Below are 18,358 nucleotides of genomic sequence, written 5' to 3'. Positions count from 1 at the left end.
CTGGGGCAGCATTTATTACTGCACTTGAGACCTGATTATAATACATCTTAACTTAAAACACAGCCACATGGCATGGACCTTGAGGATAATATTAAAGTGGGTCTCCAGTATAGCTTTATGTAAAAATAACCAGATAAGATGGTATGGCAACAAAGAATGGTGATTCGAGGATTTTTTGGTTTCTATAAATTGAGTTTATGACAATCTGTAAGAGACTTGTCTTACATCCATACACTGAAGATTAAAGCTATTTCTGTTGGATTGTATCATAGCCATACCTGTAATTTTTTATAAAAGATGTATTGAACCAAAAGAAAAACGGGCAGTTGTCATAGTATCTAGGAAGATCCTAAAAATACATGGTAAAAAAAAAAAAAAAAAAAGAACAAAAGTTATTTGTCATAATAAAACTGATACCAAGAGCTAATCATTCCAAAGTGATTAAAATTCATTCCTTTGTTCATTCTCATATTTGTCAATCAACCGTGGCCATTAAGTATGCAGCACTTTGCAGTCTATAACATAATACACACAATACAAAGAAGGAGGCTTTAAGAGAATGGTGTTCCTTTCTCTTGCTGTTTATATCACAGTTGTCAAGGAGATTTACTTTTTCCATAATATTTAGGTACTGGTCTTCTCAACTGATTCAGAGAGTGCTAAAGAGAATCTAAGAAGGACCTATGCCTGTTTATTCCCAAATATATTGTCAGTTTCTGCCAGAAACAGATTAACCATAATGATGATGATGCCAGAAGTACCTAAAAACTTTGGAAGTGTTTTCATCTCATGGCTCTTGCCAACCACAAAGGCTGGCTATTACCAAAGTCCCCTGGGCCAGTGCTCTTTACCTCCTGCTTCTGCTTGGAGTTTGAGAGAGAATTCAGACGGGTTCCATTATTCAAGGGGCAACCATCCAGTATGGGAACTGTCCAGGCCACTTGGTTGAACAGAGTTACCATTTCAGTACTTGAGAGTTTTCCACAACAGGGACCAAGCAGGGAACGAAGGAGGGCACAGGAGATAGAATTGACCTACCCAGTTGCTCGCTGGCAGTTGTGGTCGATGGTTTGATAGGAAAATGAAACTACTGAGGCTTAGAAATTTGTTACATACAGAATAATATGCAGACATACATTTAATATGACTGGTCAGTATAAATAAAAATTATGAGTAGGTATTCAGAGTATATCTACCAGAGTGTATCTTCCAAAGACAATGGGAAACATTCTCATTTTTCATAAACTAAATATTGAATTAATAAGCACAATTTGTAATCTCTAATCAGAGGAAAGTAAAATCTCCCTCCTTTCATTGGGAACAATGTGTTTTAAAGATACAAAACTGCTATGTAGTAAAAAAAAATTTTTTTTAAGCATCTTATTTTTTAAAATGTTTTATTCCATAATTAAAAAAACAAAAACAACTCATAGCAAACCTATAGGACGGAGTAGAACTGGTTCCTAGGCTATAATCTTTACGGAAGAAGACTGCCACATCTTTCTCCCACAGAGCAGCTGATGGATTTGAGTGCTGACCTTTGAGTTAGTAGCCGAATTAACCAATTAACCACTGCACCATCAGGGCTCCTTATTCCATAATTAATACATGTAAATCATATAAAACCAAACCCATTGCCATCGAGTCAATTCTGACTCATAGCAACCCTATAGGACAAAGTAGAACTTCCCCATAGGGTTTCCAAGGCTGTAAATCTTTACGGAAGCAGACCACCACATCTTTCTCCCACAGAGCAGCTGGTGGGTTCCAACTGCCGAGCGGTTCGGTTAGCAGCTGAGCGCTTAACCACTGTGCCACCAGGGCTCCTGTAAATTATATAGAACTTAGAAAAAAACAAATGAGCAAAAAATAAAATCCCATGTGTTTGTTGTTCTCTCCCTCCCTGGCTAGGGGTTGACTATCCTATTATCTCCCTTGTTGGAAATTGTAGTAAAGGAAATTCCAGACCAAAATCATTCAAAAGACTAGACAAGAACAAGAAGAATTACTTACTGAGGAAGAAAAAAATTTCACTTTCACATCATCATATAGACTTGGACAGTTGATTAGATTAATTATTACTTTGTCTGTTTCAGCATCATGATATATCTGTGAAAGAACACGTGGAACTCAGAACTGTTACGCCTAGCTGATGACGAGATGATGAGCACAACAGCGAAGTAAATGTTCACGTATCTCGGCTTCCTGTATTTACCAAGTACTCTTCATCTCATAGCCTCCTAGTTGTTGTTAGGTGCCTTTGAGTCAATTTTCAACTCATAGCAACTCCATGTGACAGAGAACTGCCCCATAGGGTTTTCTAGGCTGTCATCTTTATGGGAGCAGATTGCTAGGTCTCTTTCCCAAGGGGCTACTGGTAGGTTTGAACCACCAACCTTTTGGTTAGCAGCTGAGCACTTAGCTGTTGTGCCACCAGTGCTCCTTATAACGTCATTACTACATGTTATATGGAAAGGTTAACCATTGTTTCTGTGAAGTTACAACACTGTCATTTAAGTGTTTGGAGGTTATGGTGGGGCACTATGGAAAGCAAAGTATTAATTTTCTATTAGTGTTTAACAAGTAAGCATTAAATGTGTGTGACTTGATTTTCATATATTGGGGCCTCTTTTGAGAATATACTAAGAAGATCCATTTCAAAGCTGGCATTGACATTCAAAAAGCAATGCATAATTGATCACATTTTATCAAAAACTTCATGCTTGTTGACGGAATCATAGGCCTTGCCCATTGCAGGCTGCTGGATGGAGTGACCAAAGATAGGTCAAGTTTCTGGACTGAAAACTTTGAAGCTACACTAAGAGTATATTTGTTACTGATTCACCCTTGTATAATAATGGCACCCACAATGAGGAAGGTCTACGCTAAGCACTGTAAAAAATACAGACGCGCCTTCAGGGAGCTGTATACACACGGAACAATGGGAATGTCACACAAGTGAGTGCCAGGTGAAGACTGAGTGCTGTTGTGCACTTTGGGGGAGGCTAGCAGGAGGTGTACAATGCGAAAGCTTCACACAGGAGGTAGGGATTGAGTGGGGCTTGGAGGGATTTGGATAAATGAAGTGGAGCACAGAAAAGAGAGTCCAATCCAGGCACAAGGGGAAAACATCAGCAAAAACATGAAGCAGAAATTAGAGTGTTGTCTTCCAAGGGCCGGGGGAACCCAGCCTACTTGGAATGGAGTCTGCAGGTCAAGTTACTGATGGAAATAAGCTCAGCCGTGATAAAATCATATCCTGAGAACTCAAGAGCCAAGGAAATAAGCATGAAGTTGCACAAGAATATGATGGGGCATTTCCTGTGTGGCAAGGTCGTCTGATAATTATCACATATACCATTTGTTTAGTGCTTTATAATTCACAAAGCAGCTTCACATATATATATGATTTGATCCTCACAATACTTGAGATGTCATCTTTACTTTACAGATAGGAATATTGAACCAAGATGTTGGCTGGCTTCGCCATGGCCACATAGTTGTGTTTTCAGCTCTATCCTGAAGCTCCTTCACAATGAGAGCAGCATTTCAGGATGCATGTGGCAGGACTATATATATTGTATTGTAGAAGGAGAAACAGAAGGTAAGGACACCATTGTAGGTTTCTAAGCATGAGCAGATGAGATCCTTGATTAGGTAGTGGCAGGGGGAACAGAAAAGAAGGAAAAGAGTGAAGAGAGATTTCAAAGACATAACCAATAGGAATTGGTGACTAACTGGATTTAGGGAACTACGGTGAAGAGAGGATCAAAGATAATACCACATTTTAAGGCCTGTGTGGGAGACTGCTGGTGCCATTTGCAGAAGCAGAGAAAAAGCTTGTTTGGTAAATCTGGATGTGCTGAATTGTAGCTCCTGCATCTATCACATTGCCTGGCACACAGTGGGTGCTCTTAAGTTTATCTGTGGCATGAATGAAAGAACAAACAATAGTTGAAAGTGGGAAAACAGATGAGCATAACCAAGGAAAACTCATTTGTGGAGAGAAGAGCAGAAAGGCAAGGGTCAGGCCTGGGTGAAAGCACTCAAGTCAGGGAGGCCACAAAGAGTGGAGGAATACTGTTGAGAGGTGAACAGGAGGACTCGGAACAAAAGCCTGAGAGGGAATTTTAAAAGTTCACATTTCTCAGGCCCATGAAGGAAGCTTTTTTATTGCTTCAGAATGGTCTGCAGTCGTAGGCATTTCTTCAACATTTTAGCAAAATATTGACCACCAGGTCTCATTGCTTTGGGTAAGGAGCTTTCTATTCAATCCGTATTGTTTGCATTGTTTCCCATACATGGTCCCACAGAACATCTGAATTAGAGTCATTTGGGACAGTGTTCGATCTGCAGATTCCTGGACCCCATTCTAGATTTTCCGAATCATACTTTTGGGGTATAGCCTAGAACTTAGCATTTTTTCAGTCTCCTAGGTGATTTTCAAGCACACTAAAATTTGAGAATCAGTGCTATATAATAAAAGAGAAAATGACCAAGAAGAGAATATGGCTAAAAATGATCAGATACATGAATTTAAAACCCTGATAGATTCCTAGGAACATGCTCAGTATTTGTGGGAAGGTGAAAGGCAAAGCAACACTCTGAATTGAAAATATGTTCTGGAAAATGCCTGAAACGCCTATTTTGCACAATGAGGTTAACTTAGTTCTGGCTGGTGTCAGAGCCCAGCGACACCAAGTTAGAAGGTGACCAGAGAGCAACATGGGGTCTATCATGGATTGACTTGTGTCCCCCCAAAATAACTGTCAACTTGGCTAGGTCATGATTCCTAGTATTGTATGATTGTCTACCATTTTTATCATCCGATGTGATTTCCTTGTGTGTTGTAAATGCTGTCACTATGATGTAGTAAGATGGATTAGCAGCAGTTATGTTGATGAGGTCTACAAGATTAGATAGTGTCTTAAGCCAATCTCTTTTGAGAGAGAAAAGTGAGAAGCGAGCAGAGAGACATGGGGACTTCATACCACCAAGAAAGCAGTGCCGGGAGCAGAGCATGTCCTTTGGACCTGAGGTTCCTGCACAGAGAAGTTCCCAGACCAAAGGAAGATTGATGACAAGGACCTTCCTCCAGAGCCGACAGAGAAAGCCTTCCCCTGGAGCTGACACCCTGAATTTGGACTCGTAGCCTACTAGACTGTGAGAGAATAAATTTCTCTTTGTTGAAGCCATCCACTTGTGGTATTTCTGTTATAGCAGCGCTAGATGACTAAGATAGGGTCTCTTTGTGATGAGTGAGGATTTGGGAAGGTCAACATGCCAATTTGATATTGGGCTTTAAACAAACACCAGAATTTTCAGTTTGCGCGCTTTCTCTTACCCTGCAGTTTTTAGAAAAAGAGCAGAAAAACACGATCTCTTTCTGCATTATTACTTGCACTTTCAGATCATTCCCATTACCTTTCCCAACACCTGAATGAAATAAAAGAGATAGGCCAGTTAGAACAAAGAACAAAATGTCTCACCAATTAACGTTATGAATTAAAAAGAGAATTATCCCAGTTAACAATGTGTCAGTATTCGATTATTTGGGTCTCACATGGATTTTGATTTTGAAAAGACAAGGCTTCAAGCTAAATGAAAATTTGTAAGGCTGGGGAGTGGGGTGAGGGGAGACATATAATCCAGCTTCTAGGACTTAGAATCTCATGAATTCACCTTTCTGGGGGAAAAAAAAATTAGGCAAGGTGATTTGCAGCCCTTCTTGTGAATGTGTTGTTTTCTCCAGGCTTCTAATCATATTGTTTTTTAATTTAAAAACAAAAAAACAGTAGTTGTCAACTCCGACTCATGGTGATCCCATGTGTGTCAGAGTAGAACTGAACTCCACAGGATTTTCTTCATTGTAATCTTTACAGAAGCAGATCACCAGGCCTTTCTTCCACAGTGCTGCTGGGTGAGTTCAAACCACCAACCTTTGGTTAGTAGCCAAGCACAAACCGTTTGTGCCACCCAGGGAGCTTTTTGCACCACTCTCTAAATTCCTCAAACCCTAGTTTAAGTCCAATTCTCAACACCATCTCTATGAAAATATAGGATAGTTCTATCTAAGCATTCTTGTGGGATACCAGAATATATTTGCAGACAAATGGTTTCTTGCCCTTTTTTCAACCCTCTTCCTCTAGCATTTCCTCAAAGGGCTGGTTTCTCAACCCTCCAATAATTTTTACTGCTTTCCTTTAAACCTTGCATATTTCACTTAAATGTTGGGGTACAGAAGTAAAAAAATATCCTAATAAAGTCCTATATTAATCATTCTTAATTATTCATCCCACCATTATGTTGTTTCCATTTAATTTTGTTATCACTAACAGCATACAGTTAACAGGCTTGGCTGCTATACAAAACAGAGGTACCTCAAAAGAAAGGACTGGAGATCGTCCAAAAAAATCAGCCATTGAAAACCCTATGGAGTACAGTTCTACTCTCACACAGGTGGGGTTGCCATGGTTTGCTTTCTAACAGCATACTGTTAATTTTTCATTAGGGGTCAAGTTTCTCTGCCTCAGCGCCATCTGTCCCATTCCAGGTGCACTTCTTTCTAGTAAAATGTAGAACTTAAACCAAGCCAAATACTTACCACATGAGAAGAGAGAATTGATTTAATTGATTTATACGCTTAAGTTCATTCCTACATGTTAAAAAATAAATATATTTATAGAATTTAAAAATAAAGTAAAAAGGGCATGAAGTGAAAAGTTTTCATCTTACCCCTGCTCCACATCTTTAGTTCTCCCGGACCCACATAGATAACTATTATTAGTTTATTGTTTTTAGGTATATTTAATCAAATATAAATTCCTCCAGAAGCTTTTTATATATGTATATTGTCATGGATTGAATTGTGTCCCCCCAAAAATGTGTGTAGCAACTTGGCTAGGTCATGATTCCCAGTATTGTATGATTATGTTATTTGATGTGATTTCTCTATGTGTTGTAAACTCTACCACTATGATCAGATTATACGTTATCTCCTTATGTGTTGTAAATTCTATCACTGTGATGAGGTTATACTGATGGGGTTGACAAGATCAGTGTCTTAATGCAATCTCTTTTGAGATATAAAAGAGAGAAGCGAGCAGAGACACCTGGGAACCTCATACCACCAAGAAACCAGTGCTGGGAGCAGAGCGCGTCCTTTGGACCTGAGATTCCTGCGCAGAGAAGCTCCCAGACCAAAGGAAGACTGATGACATGGACTTTCCTCCAAAGCCGATGGAGAAAGCATTCCCCTGGAGCTGATGCCCTGAATTTGGACTTGTAGCCTACTGGACTGTGAGAGAATAAATTTCTCTTTGTATAGCCATCCACTTGTGGTATTTCTGTTGGAGCAGCACTAGATGACTAAGACATATATATACATAAATATGAACACATTCTCCCTTTTGTTTTACAGAAATGGTTGCATACCATAGCATTATTCTGTATCTTGCATTATTTTAACACGTCAAAGATTTTATTTAACTCATTAATTAACAAAGAATCAGGAAAATGTGACAATTGGTTCAAAGAAGAATTAAAAGTCCTGCAAATATACAGACTGAGGAAAGATGGAATGAATTTACAAATAGATGCCAAATGGGTCAATAATCAATTGCATTCCACTGGAGACAACTAATTTGCATTTCTATAGACAAAAATAGTTTTAATTATCAGTTTTCTACAACCTCCAGAGTTGTAAATAGCTCAAAGACAATGAATGAAAGGGAGAAAGCCTCGGAGGGGTGCACTAGACAAGATACTGCCCATTTCAAAGTCTTTCACACTTTTTCCTGACAGTCTCTCCACCTCCTTCTGTTATGATTATAATAATCTCAAAGGAAGAAGCATATTCTGATTGTCCTGAATATTTACATAGATGCAGAGAGAATTTTAACTTACCATATAGGCATCATTAAGTTTGCTCTGCTAGTCTTAAACACATACCATACTGAACAGCTGCTAAGGCCACAAACTCAATTTATGTCTGGAAATCTTCATAAGGAATCTCAGATTGGACTTTTAAAAGCCTCTGTTTTGGAGTGGTGCCAAGATGGCAGCCTAGTTAGACACACCACGCCATCTATCTCCAGCAAAGACCCAAGAAACAAAGTGAAACTAAGAGTTCCCAGGATGTGGAAAATTCCACTGACTCAAGTAGCTTGCTTGGCACGCCCCATAGCTTTACATTAAAATCCTGGTTCCTTTGCTTGCCGTGTGTCATGGATTGAATTTTTTCCCCCAAAAATAGGTGTCAACTCGGTTAGGCCATGATTCTCAGTATTGTGTGATTGTCTTCCATTTTGTTATTGTAATTTTCCTATGTGTTGTAAATCCTAATCTCTGCCTGTGGTTAATGAGGCAAGATTAGATTATGTTAAAGAGGATTAGGGCAGGATTGTAACACCCTTACTGAGGTCACATCCCTGATCCAATGTAAAGGAAGTTTCCTGGGGTGTGGCCTGCACCACCTTTTATCTTGGAAGAGATGAAAGGGTAGCCAGCAGAGAGTTGGGGAACTCATACCACCAAGAAAGCAGCACTAGGCGCAGAGCGCATCCTTTGGAACCGGGGTTCCTGCGTGGAGAAGCTCCTAGTCCAGGGGAAGATTGATGACAAGGACCTTCCTCCAGAGCCGACAGAGAAAGAAAGCTTTCCCCTGGAGCTAGTACCCTGAATTTGGACTTGTAGCCTACCAGACTGTGAAAGAATAAACTTCTCTTTGTTAAAGCCATCCACTTGTGCTATTTCTGTTATAGCAGCACTAGATAACTAAGACACATGCCCTGTAGTTTTACATTAAAATCCTGGTTCCTCTCAACTGCTGCCCAAAGCTAGAGGAAATTGGCAGAAACTGGTTTAGGTGCCATGCTGACATTCAGGATAACCTTTTAGCTCATTAAATACCTCATACATAGTGACTTCCCTGCCTCTGGGTGGAGTTTAACTGCCATTTTATGAACATGTGATGGATGAAATCATATGTAAACCCCATTGCACCTGTGTTGTATGATTAAGAACATTGCTGATGTAACTTCTATGAACTTCCTGCTTGTAAACCCCATAAAAATAACCTTCCCTGTCACCCTCACTGAGCAGTCTTGGCAGCAGTAGCCCCAACTGTTCCTTTCCTTGTGCAATGAAATAAAGGCACATTTCTGCTCTCCCACCTCGGTCTCTTGTTTATTGGCTGAGATAAGTCACTCCAAGCAGAACCTGGGGTTTCCATCCAGCAACAAAACAAATACGGATGACAGTCCTGGAATCATGAGCATCAGCTGAAAGGATACAGAATCAGATCAACACTGACTGGAAGAAACTGAATGAGAACAGTGAGCAAGGGGAGAAACAAGGAGGTGCCCTCCTAGCCAGTCCGAAACACTATGGACATCTTGAGACACAGCCAGTAGCGATCTGGCTGAGAAGCACAGGATGGCAACATCGCAGGGGCGCCCAAGAGGAGATAGAGAAACTGTAGATGCAGCTGGAGTGAAGCAAGATGTCAATTATTGGCTGTGCCCAGCAGGAAGTGCACAGGCACCCCTCCCCCACCAAAGGAGTGTACTCCCCCTCTCCCCATCCTCTTGGTGATTAGCGGCACAAACCCTCCCTCATCCCTACTGCCTTGAACACCAGGGATCTTAGTACAATCCCCTCCATTTCTTTTCTTCTTTCTTATTCTTTGTCCTTCTCCCCCTCCCTTCACCCAGTCTTGTCCACTCCCCTCCCGCACTGGGAGAAGGGCGGAGTGGGAGAGTGCCCTGAGGCTGTCTGCTCCACCCCTCCCTCTCAGGAGAGAGCACCTGCACACCCCTGGCCATTCACCCTGACCCTCCCATGTTGGAGAGAGTGCCTGCACACTTTCTGGCCACATGCCCCACCACACTCCACCACTACCCTGTCAGAGAGAGTGCCTGTGCACTCTCTGGCTGCCAGTCCCACCACTTCACCAGTGGAGTGAGCACCTGCACACATCCCAGCCAGCTGCCCTGCCGCTCCCCCACCGGAGAGAGGGCTTGCATACACTGGGCCGGCCACCCTGCCCCTCCTCCAATGGAGAGAGTGCATGTGCGCTCTCCCCGCTGCCTGCACCACCCCTTCCCTGCCAGAGACAGTGCCTGCATGCTCTCCTGCCGCAGGCCCAGCTACTCCCCTGCTGGAATGAGTGCCTGCGCACACCCTGGCCAGCTGCCGTCTTCCTCCCCCACAGGAGAGAGTGCCTGCGTACTTCTCCTGGTCAATGACCTGACCCGGCCCTTGCCTGCCACTCCACCAAGCAGGTGGGGGAAGCACCTAGGTGATTGTGAGCATTCCCACACTGCCTCACTAGAGGCGATGGTGGCCAGCACACCCACAGCCATCTCTCATGCACAGTGAATAGCCATGCTGATTTGTCCTACTGGCTGCAGCCATGCCCACCTGGAAACAGGTGGTGAACACTCCAGTGCTGCCAAATGAATGATCAGCAATGTATGCTCAACCTGCCCACACTGATACATCAGAACAAAAAATCATAAATAAATAAAATAACACCTAAATGCCATGGAGACAGCAGACAATATCAAATCAGTTAAAGAAACAGGACAAGATGGCTCAAGCAAGTGATCAAAATAAAGAGGCAGAAAACCTTCCTGAGGAAGAAATGGTAATGGAACTACCTGATAAGGAATTCAAAAGACATATATAGGGTACTCAAACAGATCAAGGAAAACACAGACAAAACCCTAGAAGAATTCAGTAAAACAACACAAGAACAAAATGACAAAATAGACAACTAGAAACCATACAAAAACAGCAAACAGAAATCCAGAAGATTAAGAAAAGATTTTCAGAATTAGATAACTCAGTGGAAGGACACAGGAGTAGAATTGAATCAATAGACGACAGAATCAATGAAATAGAGGATAAATACCTTGATACTAATTTATTAGAGGAACACTCAGAAAAAAGAGTAAAGAAAAATGAAGAAAGCCTAACAGTTATGTGGAATACTATCAAGAGGAATAACTTACATGTGATAGGAATCCCAAAACAAGAGGAGACCAAAAAAAGCAGATTTTCTTCAAAGATTTGCTGGCAGAAAACTTCCCTAATATGAAAGATGAGAAGATATCCATCCAGGAAGCTCTGAGAATACCATAAGGCATAAACCCCAAAAGAAAGTCATCAAGACATATCATAATCAAACCAGCCAAAACCAAAAACAAAGAAAGAATACTGAGAACAGCTCAGGAAAAACAAAAAGTCACCTACAAAAGAGAACCAATACGACTAAGCTCTGATTACTCAGCAGAAACCATGCTGCTAAGAAGGCAATGGGATGACATATTTAAAACCCTAAAAGAAAAAAATGGCCAACCAAGAATTTTATATCTAGCAAAATCATCTCTCAAATAGATGATGAAATTAGGACATTTCCAGATAAACAGAAATTAAAGGAATTTGTAAAAACCAGACCAACCTTACAGGAAATATTAAAGGAAATCCTTCGGATAGAGAAACAACACCAGACAACAACCTGAGATTAAGACACATTACAGCATCACACAAATACCAACCAAGACAAAGAATTCTCAAACATAAAATAGCTACAAGACTGAATAAAGGAAACTAGAGACATCAATCTGTAAATGATGACAACTTCAAAATAAAAGAGGAATAAATGATGTAGTTACAGAATTTCCATATGGAGAGGAAGTCAAGGTGATATCAAGATATAATAGACTGTTTTAAACCTAGGAAGATAAAGATAAATTTCAGGGTAACCACAAAGATGATTAATAAAACTACTCACCAAAATAAAAAAGAAGAAAACCATAAAGACTCAATAAACACAAAAATCAACAACAACAAAGGAAAGGAAGAGAAACTTCATAAACAAAAAGAACTCAGTACAGAAAAGCAACTGTAACAAAGAAACTGTCAATACCACAAAAAAAGCAACAACAGAATGACAGTGGTTAATTCAGACCTATCGATAATCACACTAAATGTAAATGGGTTAAAACGGGTCAAGAAACAGAGTAACAGAATGAATAAAAAAACATGATCCATTAATATGTTGTCTACAAGAGACATATCTTAGAAAGATATAAATAAGCTAAAAATCAATGGATGGAAAAAAAAATATCAAGCAAACAGTAACCAAAAAAGTGCAGGAGTGGCAATATTAGTCTCTGATAAAAATGACTTTAAGGCAAAATCCACCACAAAAGACAAGGAAGGGCATTATACAATGATTAAAGGCTCAATTCACCAAGAGGACTTAACCATAATAAATATTTATGCCCCCAGTGAAGGGCTCTAAAATACATAAAACGAACTCTAATAGCATTGAAAAGAGAAATAGACAGTTCCACAATAATAGTAGTACTCTTTAACACACCACTTCTGATGAAGGACAGAACAACTAGAAAGAAACTCAGCAAAGATACAGAATATCTAAACATTACAATCAACCAACTTGACCCCATAGACATACACAGAACACTCCACCGAACAGCAGCACAGTACACATTCTTCTCCAGTGCACATGGATCATTCTGTAGAATAGACCCTATTGTAGGCCACAAAGCAAGCCTAAATAAATTTTAAAATATCAAAATAGTACAAAGCATTTTCTGTGATCACAACACTATAAAATTAGAAATCAATAACAAGAAGAACAAGGAAAAAAATCAAATACATGGAAACTGAATAACATCTTGTTCAAAAACCACTGGGTAATAGATGAAATTAAAAAAAATTCCTAGGTTCAAAAGAGAAGGAAAACACAACATATCAAAACCTTTGGGACACAGCAAAAGCAGTACCCAGAGGTCAATTTATAGCAGTAAATACACACATCAAAAAAGAACGACCAAAATCAACACCTTAACCCTACAACTCGAACGAAAAAAGAGCAGTAAAAGAAGCCTACAGTCACTGGAAGAAAGGAAATAATAAAGATTAGAGCAGAAATAAATGAATTAGAAAATAGAAAAACAACTGAATCAACAAGACTAGAAGTTGGTTCTTTGAAAAGATCAATAAAATTGACAAACCACTAGACAAATTGATAAAGAATAGAAGGAGAGGATGCAAATAACCCAAATAAGAAACGAGATAGGTGATATTACAACAGAACAAACTGAAATGAAGAGGATCATAACAGAAGATTATGAAAAATTATACTCCAACAAGTTTGAAAATCTAGAAGAAATGGATAAATTTCTAGAAACACACTGCCTATCCAAACTAACACAGACTGAGGGAGAAAAATTCAACAGACCCAGAGCAAAAGAAGAAATTGTAGAGGTTATTTAAAAAAAAAAAAAAAAAAAACTCCCAACAAAAACACAAAAAGCCCTAGCCTAGACAGCTTCACTGGAGAATTCTACCAAACAGTCAAGAGTTCACACCAATTCTCATCAAACTATTCCAGAACATAAAAAAGGAAGGAATACTTCCAAACTCATTCCATGAAGCCAGCATAACCCTGACACTAAAAGCCAGGCAAAGACAACACAAAAAAAGAAAATTGTAGACCAATAACCCTTACGAATATAGATGCAAAAAATTCTTAACAAAATGCTAGCCAATAGAAATTAACAGCATATCAAAAAAATAATACATCATGACCAACTGGTCATGTCAGGTATGCAAGGATGGTTCAACATTAGAAAATCAATCAGCGTAATTCACCACATAAATAAAACAAATAACGAAAATTATATGACCATCTCAATTGGTGCAGAAAAGGCACTTGACAAAATCCAACACCCATTCCCAATAAAAACTCTCAGCAAAATAGGCATAGAAGGGAAATTCCTCAACATAATTAAGGGCGTATATACAAAACCAACAGTCAACTTTATTCTCAATGGAGAGAAACTGAAAGCGTTACTCTTGAGAATGGGAACCAAACAAGGATGCCCTTTATCACGCCTTCTATTCAATACTGTACTGGAAGTCCTATGTAGAGCAATAAGGCTAGAAAGGGAAATAAAGGGCATACAAATTGATAAGGAAGAAGTAAAATTATCCTTATTCACAGATGACATGATCATATACATACAAAATCCCAGAGTCTCCACAAGAAAGCTAATGGAACTAATAGAAAAATTCAGCAAAGTGGCAGAGTACAAGATCAACATACAAAAATCAGTTGGATTCCTCTACACTAACAAAGAGAACTCTGCAAAGAAAATCCGGAAAACAATACCATTTACAATAGCCTCAAAATGATAAAATACTTAGGAATAAATCTAACTAGGGATGTAAAAGACTTATACAAAGAAAATTGTAAAACACTACTGTAAGAAACCAAAAGAGAACTACATAAATGGAAAAAATACCATGCTCATGGATAGGAAGACTTAATAGTGTGAAAATGTCAATGCTACCCAAAGTGATTATCAATTTTAATCGCATTCCAATCACCGGTAGTTACAATGCATCCTGATTGTATGTTCAATCAATTTCAGACTGCAGAAATGGTAAAAATCTTAAATTTCTTCATCTTTAGCTGTAGTAGTTGGTTCATAAATTTGAATAATAGTCATATTAACTGCTATTCCTTGTAGGCGTATAGATATTATCCTATCACTGACAGCGTTGTACTTCACGATAGAACTTGAAATGTTCTTTTTGATGATAAATGCAATGCCATTTCTTCAATTTGTCATTCCTGGCATAGTAGACCATATGATTGCCCAATTCAAAATGGCCAATACTAGTCCATTTCAGCTCACTAATGCCTAGGATATTGATGTTTATGCATTCCATTTCATTTTTAGTGATTTCCAATTTTCCTAGATTCATACTTAGTACATTCCACATTCTGATTATTAATGGATATTTGCAGCTGTTTCTTCTCATTTTGAGTAGTGCCACATCAGCAAACGAAGGTTCAGGAAACTTGACTCTACTTTGAGGAGGCAGCTCTTTCTCAGTCATCTTTTAAGTGCCTTCCAACATGAGGGCTCATCTTCTGTCACTATATCCGACAATGTTCTGCTGCTATTCATAAGGTTTTCACTGGCTAATTTTTTTCAGAAGTAGACTGCCAAGTCCTTCCTATTCTGTCTTAGTCTGTAAATCCGAATGGAATGTGAAAGTTGGAAACGAAGGATTGGTAGTTGGAAAATATGGCCTTCGTGATAGAAATGGTGTCAGATATCGCATGATATAATTTTGCAAGACCAACGACTTCTTCATTGCAAATAACTTTTTTTAACAATATAAATGGCAACTATACACATGGACCTCACCGGATGCAATACACAGGAATCAAATCAACTACATCTGTGGAAAGAGACGATGGAAAAGCTCAATATCACCAGTCAGAACAAGGCCAAGTGCTGACCGTGGAACAGACCATCAATTGCTCATATGCAAGTTCAAGCTGAAGCAGAAGAAAATTACAGCAAGTCCACGAGAGCCAAAATATGACCTTGAGTATATCCCACCTGAATTTGGAGACCATCTCAAGAATAGATTTGATGCGTTGAATACTAATGACCAAAGACCAGACGAGTTGTGGAATGATATCAAGGACATCATACTTGAAGAAAGGAAGAGGCCATTACAAAGACAGGAAAGAAAGAAAAGACCAAAATGGATGTCAGAAGAGACTCTGAAACTTGCTGTTCAAACTCGGGTAGCAAAAGCAAACAGAAGGAATGACGAAGTAAAACAGCTAAACGGAAGACTTTTACCGGGCGCTTGGAAAGACAAAATAAAGTATTATAATCACATGTGCAAAGACCTGGAGTTAGAAAACCAAAAGGGAAGAACATGCTTGGCAATTCTCAAGCTGAAATAACTGAAGAAAAAACTGAAGTCTTGAGTTGCAATATTGTAGGATTCTATGGGGAAAATATTAAATGATGCAGGAAGCATCAAAAGAAGATGGAAGGAATACACAGTCACTGTACCAAAAAGAATTGGTTGACGTTCAGTCATTTCAGGAGGTAGGAAATGATCAAGAACCGATGATACTGAAGAAAGAGGTCCAAGCTGCACTGAAGACATTGGCTCCAGGAATTGACGGAATACCAGTTGAGATATTTCAGTAAACAGATACAGCGCTGGAAGTGCTGACTTGTGTATGTCAAGAAATTTGGAAGACAGCTACCTGGCCAACCGACTGGAAGAGGTCCATATTTGTGCCCATTCCAAAGACAGGCAATCCAACAGGATGTGGAAATTATCAAACAATATCAATAATATCATACGGAAGTAATGTTTTGCTGAAGATCATTCAAAGGCATTTGCAGCAGTACATCGACAGGGAACTGACAGAAACTCAAGCCAGATTCAGAAGAGAATGTGAAACAAGGGATATCATTGCTGATGTCAGAAAGATCCTGGCTGAAAGCAGAGAATACCAGAAAGTGTTTATCTGTGTTTTATTGACTATGCAAAGACATTCGACTGTGTGGGTCATAACAAATTATGAATAACATTGTGAAGAATGAGAATTCCAGAGTACTTGGGCTCATGAGGAACCTGTACATAGATCAAGAGGCAGTTGTTTGAACAGAACAAGGGGATACTGTGTAGTATAAAGTCAAGAAATGTGTGTATCAGGGTTGTATCCTTTCACCATATTTATTTGATCTGTATGCTGAGCAAATAATCCGAGAAGCTGGACTATATGAAGAATGTGGCATCAGGATTGGAGGAAGACTCATTAACGATCTGCGATATGCAGATGACACAATCTTGCTTGCTGAAAGTGAAGAGGACTTGAAGCACTTAATGATGAAGATCAAAGACTGCAGCCTTCATTATGGACTACACCTCAACATAAAGAAAACTCCTCACAACTGGACCAATAAGCAACATCATGATAAATGGAGAAAATATTGAAGTTGTCAAGGATTTCATTTTACTTGGATCCACAATCAGTGCCCATGGAGGCAGCAGTCAAAAAATCAAACAGCACATTGCTTTGGGCAAATGGGCTGCAAAACACTTCTTTAAAGTGTTAAAAAGCAAAGATGTTTTTAAGGACTAATGTGCGCCTGACCTAAGCCATTGTGTTTTCAATTGCCTCATAGGCATGTGAAAGCTGGACAATGAATAAGGAAGACCAAAGAAGAATTGACGCCTTTCAGTTATGTTGCTGGCAAAGAATAGTGAATATACCACGGCTTGCAACAATGGGCTCAAGCATAATAACTATCATGAGGAAGGCACAGGACTGGGCAGTGTTTCATTCTGTTGTACACAGGTTCACTATGAGTCGAAACCAACTCGATGGCACCTAACAACAACAACTCAAAGTGATCTACAAATACAGTGCAATCCCAATCAAAATTCCAACAACATTCTTTGAGGTGGAAAAACAAATCACCAACTTTATATGGAAAGGAAAGAGGCTCTGGATAAGGAAAGCTTTACTGAAGAAAAAAAAACAAGTAGGAGGCCTCACACTCTCTGATCTCAGAACCTACTCTACAGCCATGGTAGTTAAAACAGCCTGGTACTGGTACGATGTCAGACACGTATTCTACTGGAACAGAATCGAGAACCCAGATGTAAACACATCCACCTATGGTCAGCTAATCTTTGACAAAGTACCAAAGTCTATTAAATGGGGAAGAGACAGTCTTTTTAACAAACGGTGCTGTCAAAACTGGTTGTCCATCTGTAGGAAAATGAAACAGGACCCATACTTCACACAATACACAAAAATTAACTCAAAATGGATCAAAGACCTAAATATGAAACCTAAAATGATAAAGATCATGGAAGAAAAAATAAGGACAACACTAACCAAAAACCAAACCCATTGCCGTCGAGTCAATTCTGACTCATAGCAATCCTATAGGACATAGTAGAAGTGCCTCATAGGGTTTCCAAGGAGCAGCTGTTGGATTCGAACTGCTGATCTTTTGGTTAGCAGCTGAAATCTTAACCACTGTGCCACCGGGGCTCAGAGGCCCTAATATATGGCATAAATAGAATACCAAGCATAACTAGAAATGTACACACAGCAGAGGATGAACTAAATAAATGGGACCTATTAAAAATTAGGCACTTATGCTCATCAAAAGACTTCACCAAAAGAGTAAAAAGAGAACATACAGACTGGGAAAAAAAACTGTTGGCCACGACATATCTGAGAAAGGCCTAATCCCTAAAATCTATAGAATACTTCAACACCTCAATAACAAAAAGACAAATAACCCAATTAAAAATAGGCAAAGGATATGAACACACACTTCACCAAAGAAGACATTCAGGCAGCTAACAGACACATGAAGAAATTCTAGTGATCATTAGCCATTAGAGAAACGCAAAAACTACAATGAGATACCACCTCACCCCAGCAATCATGGCACTGATTAAAAAAAAAAAAAAAAAA

The 18,358-nt window shown here is 39.3% G+C and overlaps 1 protein-coding gene across 1 annotated transcript in view; it reads right to left on the bottom strand.

Moving 5' to 3' along the window:
• Positions 1–18,358, bottom strand: part of LOC101340255 (phosphatidylinositol 3,4,5-trisphosphate 3-phosphatase TPTE2-like) — a 217,068-nt gene that overhangs the window by 289 nt on the left and 198,421 nt on the right. The window contains exons 15-17 of the mRNA XM_012558990.1: positions 5,345–5,424; positions 2,014–2,109; positions 279–349 (exon numbers count right to left, since the gene is read on the bottom strand). Of these exons, the coding sequence (XP_012414444.1) occupies positions 279–349; positions 2,014–2,109; positions 5,345–5,424 (247 nt within the window). The remainder of the gene's footprint in view (positions 1–278; positions 350–2,013; positions 2,110–5,344; positions 5,425–18,358) is intronic.

Source organism: Trichechus manatus, unplaced genomic scaffold, assembly GCF_000243295.1.
Source record: "Trichechus manatus latirostris isolate Lorelei unplaced genomic scaffold, TriManLat1.0 scaffold00205, whole genome shotgun sequence".
Classification (NCBI taxonomy): Eukaryota; Metazoa; Chordata; class Mammalia; order Sirenia; family Trichechidae; genus Trichechus; species Trichechus manatus.
This window is presented reverse-complemented; position numbering and strand designations above follow the sequence as displayed.